The 8,291-nt window shown below is 38.8% G+C and overlaps 1 protein-coding gene across 3 annotated transcripts in view; it reads right to left on the minus strand.

Annotated features, from left to right (window-relative positions):
- LOC102312326 (suppressor of tumorigenicity 14 protein) overlaps positions 1 to 8,291 on the minus strand; it is a 26,558-nt gene that overhangs the window by 12,942 nt on the left and 5,325 nt on the right. For all 3 annotated transcript variants that reach the window (XM_042224460.1, XM_042224462.1, XM_042224461.1), the window contains 11 exons: positions 7,982 to 8,112; positions 7,002 to 7,072; positions 5,917 to 6,110; positions 4,610 to 4,645; positions 4,176 to 4,404; positions 3,523 to 3,656; positions 3,026 to 3,123; positions 2,751 to 2,851; positions 948 to 1,081; positions 752 to 856; positions 471 to 578 (listed from right to left, as the gene is read on the minus strand). In XM_042224460.1, the coding sequence (XP_042080394.1) occupies positions 471 to 578; positions 752 to 856; positions 948 to 1,081; positions 2,751 to 2,851; positions 3,026 to 3,123; positions 3,523 to 3,656; positions 4,176 to 4,404; positions 4,610 to 4,645; positions 5,917 to 6,110; positions 7,002 to 7,072; positions 7,982 to 8,112 (1,341 nt within the window). The remainder of the gene's footprint in view (positions 1 to 470; positions 579 to 751; positions 857 to 947; positions 1,082 to 2,750; positions 2,852 to 3,025; positions 3,124 to 3,522; positions 3,657 to 4,175; positions 4,405 to 4,609; positions 4,646 to 5,916; positions 6,111 to 7,001; positions 7,073 to 7,981; positions 8,113 to 8,291) is intronic.

The raw sequence follows: 8,291 nt of genomic DNA on the forward strand, positions 1-8,291 counted from the left end.
GTTATTAAGAAGACCAATCTTGATTCTAGTGTTCTTTCAATTTAGAGGCCAATTTCTAAACTTCCCTCTTTGTCAAAAATCCTGGAAAAGTAGTATGTAAACAACTTCTTAGATACCAGTGGTATTACTGAAAAGTTCCAGTCTGGCTTTAAGACCAACTACTTGATCTAACCTTGATCAAAGAATGTTATTGCACTGCTGAGTCTATTCAGTCTTCTAAGTCTCACTTAAAGACTCATTTTTTTTTACTTTGGCTCTGACTTAGGTTAGTTTGACTATCATTTGGCTGGTTTCTATGTTTTTCTTTTGTTGCTGTTGTTTTGCTGTTGGTAAATGTGTCTATTTTTATTGGCTCCTAACTTGTGAAGCACTTTGATTGCCATTGTTGTTTTTAATTGTGCTATATAAAAATGTTTTGATTTGATTTGATGAAATGAAATAGGTAGAAATTAAATTTCTGCTTTACTCACTGCAGTTTTGTTCATCTGTGTTGTCTCCACAGTCATCAATCCCATCACACAGCCAAGATTTGGGTTTACAGTGACCATTTTTGCATTGTATCTGAGATGCGTCACATGCTAAGCAGAGAAACAAATTGAACACAACAACAATAAAATGCTACAGACTGAGAGTGATTTACAGTTTTTTTGAGGTCAATTCCAGTTGATATTTAATCTGGATTTTTTTTTCTAAACCTTCTTTTATTCTTTTTAGACTTCATACAAAGAGATGTTTGATGGTTTGGACTCACTGCAGTTGATCTCATCGCTGTTATCTCCACAGTCGTTCCAGCCATCACATTGAGAAATATTGCTGATGCACAGGGAGTTGTTGCACTGGAACCTTCCTGGACAAGCTGATAAAACAAAAAGTCCTTTCATCTATTTGCCTGGGTTGGAAAATGCTGAAATCCTTTTATGAAAATGTTTTTTAAAAGTCCTCTTTACAGTCAGTTGGGATGAAGGCCTCATACTCAGCAGTGAAACCCTGGTCGACATAGGAGGAGTCCGAGTTAAACGTAATGGTCACCTTGTTGCTTTTGATGGTGATCACTCTGCTGTTTAAGCCATTGCCACACAGCCTACAACAAAAAAAGAGAGACAGACACACACTGAGCTGTCTGTCTGTCTGTCCATCTAAACAGACATACACACACACACACAAGTCCTAAAATAGTGTTTTCAACACAGTCTAGTGACAGGGGATGAATAACTAATACTTTCAGGTAGAGCACATACAGTGTGATTCTGTTGAATAACACAGAACAATACTCGTCCAGCTACAGAGAAGCTTCATGACCAAACAGCCAAATGTATAAACTCAAGTTTGTTCCTGAAATGTAAATTTGAGCCAGAAATCTGAGCTACAGACTCCTCAAATAGATCCAATCAGTCATAAGCTCAGGTACTTAAATCCCCCACCCCACCCACTCAGTGTGCTATATCACTGATCACACTCCACCTCACAATGCACCTGCTCCTCAGAGGGCATGTATGTGTATGTATATATATATGTAAACGTGTATGTGGAAATATGTGTGTGTACATATGTACGCATGCATGTATGTATGTGTGTGTATGTATGTATTTATGGGTGCATCCATGCAGGTGTATGTATAACTTGTACATATCTTTCTTGTGTACATTTGTCTGTGTTATTGTGTGAATACGTATGCTTTTGTGTACTTCACACACATGGAGAGATGCCAAACTGCCTTTCATTGTTTTTGTAACAATGGCAATAAAAAGCTATTCTATTCTATTCTATTCTATTCTACATGTTGAACTAGTTGGATGTGAGAGAGTAACTTCTTATTTGTACCAGAAAGAACACAGCTCCAGTAATGTAGCCAAGAAAAAACAAAAGAATATGTGACTTTTTCATGCAAAGCATGACTGCACAACTTACTGATGTGTGGCTCAAAGGTTAGAACTGAGTCTAATTTTACCCCCTTTAGATTGTAGCAGTTGGCTTCACATTAGTATATATGGGGATGAATTTCAAAATTGTTCATGTAACTTTCAAGTAATTTTTCAAGTGGCCTTGAGCGAAAGCTTTGCAGGCATGAAGAACAATGACCCATGAACCATTCAACTATAAAAAAGGGATGGGGCAATGTTGTGCCAACACATAACCAACTACAGTAATTCTACATAAATTCTGATTCTGTGGTCATCACCCAGTGTGCCAATGGTCAGCACAAATGCAGTAAGACAATTTTTTTCTTGTTTTAAGCATGCTGTCAATTCTAAAATAGGAGTTTTTCTACACCTGGGTCTGTATGATCTTAAATATTAGGAAAATCCTTTATATGGTCACCGTGCGCACACAGCTGTGCCTGTGCGCACACAACCTCCATCCACCTGCTGTTCCAACATTCTGTTTGTGAGCATCAGTAAGTTGGCTTTTTAGAGAGGAGCTTGTTTCAGACTGTGCTTAGAGGCTACATCAAAAGCCCATTATCAGATAAATTATTATTATATGAACAGTGAATCATGCAAAGCTACTCTAGTCCAGTCCAATAACAAAAAATTGAGATGAAAAGGAGCAGAATAAATCAAATTTAAGGCAATATTCACAATTTGAGTGATCAAGTCATAAAACTCTTCTGACACATTGACTTGTGGTCTTTATTTGGGACTTGCTGACTCAGAACTCTGCAGTCTTAATTTTGGACTCATGCAATCCCACCACTGACACGGATGATGTACAAAGTCAGTAAAAGGAGGCATAAACTGATGCTTACTTACCTTTCACCGTTGATGTCAACATAATCATGGGGGCAATGCTCACTTTGATTTCCCACAAAGAACTTTTTGAAGTCAACCTTCACAAATTTTTCCTTTGCAACCTGAAAATCAAATACAGCTCAAATGTGATTATTAACTGAGAAAATGTTGTGAAAATGGATGTCAAGGTCATCACAAATCTGATGTAGATGATAGCAACCCCTTATTCATTTTTTTATTCTTAATTTTTTAATTTTTAATTTAAATGAAATTAAAATAGTATCTTGAGGACTTACCTCGATGTTCCACACACATGATGTGCTTGGAGGGTAATTGGAGGGGAAAAATGGTGAAGAGAACAAGCCTTTGTCTTCAGTCATTGTGCCACCACAATCTGAACAACAGATAGTTCATCACTATACTCAGCTTCCATTTATTAAGTTTCTAATATCACAAGAATCAGCAGAAATGTCAGGAGATGGCGTTTACACTGACACAACATAATCCTGCAGGTCAACTGAATTCTATTTCTGTACACATTCAAGTGCATAATCCCAGTTACAGTGACATGTTTTTGCCAGTGAGCTCTAGCTTATGGATTTTTTTATTGAATAATTATACATTTATGAGAATGCATCAGTTTCTTGGAAGACAAAATTACACATTAATCTATGTATATAAGTGCAATATTATTTTCATGAAATTCTTTGAGACCCAGTGAAAACAATTGTTTCTTTTTTTCCTTAAAAAAACATGAAGAAGTGATAACTGTTCACAATGTGTCTGCATTTACTTAGTTTAGTCACAGGAATCTGGAAGTAGCTTGCTTTGAAGCCAGGGAAGTTTTTCTCCTCATTTGTGACCAGCGTCAGTAACATGACGTTTCCAGAGATGAAGGATAATGATTTTTGAGGATGACCACACTGTCTGAGAAAAGAACGGATATATTAACTTTTACAGAGGAACTTTAAAGATGCCTGAAAGGCCTGTTTTATTTCTGATAACACAGAGCAGTGATACCACAGTCCTGGGGCTGGATGCATGTAAAGATGTGAAAAAGAAAAAAGAAAAAACATCCCAAGCATTTATAAAGGAAGAATGTGTCATAAAAATACACAGCTCTCCCATATAGCTCAGACCAGATCTACACAGTTTGGTTTTTAAGTTAGGCAGGAATTAAGGTAGCTTACCAAACTAAAACATTTCTCTACATTATTACAAACTTAGCGTTCAAAAACTTCTTTGCAAACAAGTCCAACAATAAAAAGAATGAGTGTACCGGTACCTTTCTGCCTTTTCCCATACACATAGCTTTAGCTGTGAATTTGCAAAAATTCATGCATCCACCCCTGAAGTATATCTGCCCATCACTGTAATAAGCTAAAATCTCAAACACACAGAGGTAGATGACAGTTTAAATTCTGGGAGAGGGATTATTTGTCTCACTCTGTCAGAGCACGTTTCTCTATGGGAACCAGCGAATCATAGGCTTTGATGAAGTCGCGCTGACAGTCGTCCTCCAAGATCAGACTGTGGAAGTCGAGCCTAACTCGGTGGCCCGGGTCCGCACGAAGCCTCCACTGCAAGTTGAGATTTGGAGGATAAAGATAATAGGGAAACCCTGGAGAATGAACAAATCCAGGGTTTCTGACGTGGATGTCGAAGAACATCCTCTCTGAAAATACATTGAAAAAAGTTCTTGTTTGACCCACACCAGCACAACCATGAATGCATCACTTTTTTTCCCCAACAGGATATGAAGATACAAGCTTTTATATTTTGTAACCTATTTACCTCCATAAACAGACTTCTTTACATTTTAATTTTAATAAACTTGTATACGTTACTACACAAATGCTTGCAGGTAAACCAGTTCTCACCAGTTAATGGGGTCCTGGCCAAGCGTTGATCTATAGCTGTGAACACAAAAATACATTTATTAGGACACCACATATCAGTTCTTCACTACTAACTCAAATTTCATGATGCTGAAAATGTTCAGATAAATACTGGTGGAATTTTCTTTTTTAATCGAATTAAGCGAAAACGGAGACAATGATGCATTTTAGTCATGTGATGCAGTCATGTGACCAATTAAACTAAGATAGCGGAGGGCATTATACAACAGTTGTTTTGTTTGCTCTCAATTTTGACAGCCCTGTTAAAGATTAATATGTCTGCACATGCTCCAGATAGCTTTTCTTCAAATTCTTTAACTCTCACTCGCTTTTGCACTTTTGTACATTCGTGATACTCACAGCAACATCTCCACCTCATTGTTAGTCCATTTAAAAAATTCAGTGCTTTTTCTCAACATTTTGCTGCAACGTTTCAAAGAGCCGGAAAGCAAATAACCGGCTGACAGAAATGATGCAGGCTGAAACTTCTTGCGTTTCATGCACGTGCAGGACTGGGACGTAAGCGTTTTCGGCTGTTTTAATGTAGACGCACAACTCTGTGAAAACGATTGAAAACGATAATGTGACGCAGAGCGTTTTCAGGCAAAAACGCTGTTTTCAAATCTATCCGGGCTGGTGTGGACGTAGCCTGAGACCCCATTGCCTTATCAGATACAGTGCAGCAGTCTAGCAGCCACTAGAGCAAATCCAGTGTTTCAAAGACTTCAAAGTTTCTCACCACTGGGAGACAACAGTGATACAGAAGTAGATATGTTATTCTAAGTGGTCTCCAGCAAACATCAGTGTTGCATGTACCACACACTATAAGGCATTTTCAGCAGTCGTGCAACCACTTAGGAATCTCTGTTATATTCTGAATCATTTAAATCAACTAAAATCCCGCTGTGAGGGAAGTGGATACCAGAAGATCTCAGATATATGTTAACTTAATATTTTTTAAAAAAGTAAATATGGTTCTTTGAGTTCAAAGGCTCATATATTAACCTAACTTAGATCATTCCTGCACTTTTCAGAACTTTTGAGATGGTTGAAGAAATGTGTCCTCTTATGGACTATGTGCATCTTCCTGTCTCATGCTGCCATCTGTTAGTCACTGCTGAGTCATATACCTGTTGGAAGTCTGAACTACTTCCTTGGCCAGAACGACCTCTTGACCAGAAAGCAACATTTACTCCAGGAACTCATTTACAATGGCAATTCATTGGGTAACAAACCACAAACAAACCTGTAAAAGAGTGTAAATTGCATGGATCTATGAGCTGTCAAACCTTGTGAGATGATGCTGCTGATGTTCAGGGTGTCACTGGGTTTCAGCAGCCCTTGTCCCTGTTGGCTCCATTCACTTTCTGCTGGAGGCTCCAGAGATTCAATGGCTTGATCCACAGTGGTTTGTTGAGGGACGGGGACATCAAACTTCGACTCATAATACACCACAATGCTGTCGTCACCGCTGTCACCCTCACTGCTCCACAAAACACAGAGAGGATTTATACAGACTTTATTTTTAAAGTGCCCCACTGAACAAGAGAGTTCAGTATTTTGGGTACAAACCAATCCACCATATTAAAACCAACCATTGAATACTCTACAGATGTATAGAGTTAGCAAGTTTTGCACATAGTCCAAAAAAATTGAATCAATAATCAGGTTCAGACCTCCTGTGACATAAAAATCAGCACAGAAAAGGGCTACAGCTCAGCGTTTAACATCATAATCCCAGACATCCTCAAAACCAAACTGGCCATATTTATAAAACCTAATTTATGTATTCAAAATATTAATATGTGCATTGCTGATAAATATGGACCCAATTTTGAATACCCCTTCTTTTTTCATACCTCCCAGTCTTACACATGTGGTTTTAGTGTCAGGGTCACAAGGTTAGGTTTAGGCTGAGGTTTATGATTAGGCATTCATTTCTGATGGTTAAGGTAAGCGGCTAAGGAAAGCATTGTGTCAATGACAGGTCCCCCCTAGGATAGCAACACCTGATATGCGCGTGCGCGTGCGTGTGCGCATGGCTGGGCTTGACTCCCCACCCCCCCAAAAAAAAAAAAAAAAATGATAAAAAAAAAACAATTGTTTTGTTGTTTTTTTCCTTTTGGGGGCGCCAAAGTTCTTTCCTACAGGTAGAAAAAAATCAGTGGCTGCCCTCTGACCACCCCGGGAGGCCATTGCATCTTGATCCATGTCACAGTTGCACCGACTCTAATGAACTGACTGTTGATTCAGCACCTTAACATCTTCAACTAGATAAGCTGATCACAGTGAACAAATGACAAACACACAACATTTAACAGTCAGCATGACACCATGGCCACTGACAGGCAGTCAAGTTTCTATTTCACAGTACCTGAAAGCCTGGACGGTGTTGCAGTTGAAGTATTTGGCCAGCATTGAGTTTTTGAAGTAAATCAGTTTCAGCTGAAAGAGAAAAAAGTCACACATCATTGCAGCGACTTCCTTTAATTGCCTCAACAAAGACAGAAACACACAACAGAGGAAGCCACAGGTTTGTGATAACATCAAGATTACAATACAGATTCATAGCAAGCAGTCATTTAGCAAAATGAACCATGTTGTAACTGAATCATTAAGCAGTTAACCCTGCAATTTAATCAGGTCTCATTGTGTGGATATATGCATGAACTGCTTTAATTCTTCGTGGCACAGATTAAACAACAAGATCTTGATCCATCTCGACAGGATGGCATCACACAGTCGCTGGAGATTTGTCACAGTGACATGTGAGACTGTGCATGTGACAAAGACCAGTTGAGACCAGTTGACTACTGTGAAGTCAATGTCATGTTCAAGAAACCAGTGACATGGTGCAGCCACGAGAAGTTGAGTATCATCATCGAGCCCAAAGAGGCCCAAAGTGTACCAACAAAATATTCCCTACACCACTACACCACCACTACCAGGCTGAACTGTTGACACAAAGCAGGATAGGGCCAAGGTTTCCTGCAAATTCTGACCCTACCATTCAAATGCAGCAGAAGTCAAGACACTTAAAACTGGGCAATGGAAAAAAAGATTCATAACATAGAAAAAAGTCTTAGTTTAAAAATGTGAGATGTTTTCTGTCTTCTATTGTGAATAAAATATTGGTTTATGAAATGTGCAAATCATTGCAGTCCTCTATTGTCCAGTTCTTTTGATGTTACTGAACAGCCACAGTTTCCTGTTCCCAGCCGACAGGAGACGTACCCAAAGTGGATTCAGAGATGCTGTTTTGCAAACCTTGGCTGTAACCAGTGGTTAAAGTGATACATGCGATTCAGCATACATGGAGAACACCCATCATGCTGTGAGTCTGTTAGGTCTCACCTGTTGGCTGACTTGAGCAGCCAGCTGAGTAAACTCTGAGCTGCTGGGATCTTCATGCTCTGGCAGGAATCGCTGGTTGCTGATTCCCATGGAGCCGATGTAAATTCTCTGCACCGTGTCATCGTTGTGTACTGATGACACATACGGATGTTTCAATATTGAATATATAATTACCAAAATTTTCAAACAACTGTTTGCATAGAAAAAGCCATAACTAGCTGTGAAAGTCCAATTCAGAAAAGTCACCTGGTGTTATACCAATTACTCCAAACCAAGTCTCAGTTTATTTTTATATTATATTATATTATAT

This window comes from Haplochromis burtoni, unplaced genomic scaffold (genome assembly GCF_018398535.1).
Source record: "Haplochromis burtoni strain Fernald_Lab_line unplaced genomic scaffold, NCSU_Asbu1 Contig_138, whole genome shotgun sequence".
Taxonomy (NCBI): Eukaryota; Metazoa; Chordata; class Actinopteri; order Cichliformes; family Cichlidae; genus Haplochromis; species Haplochromis burtoni.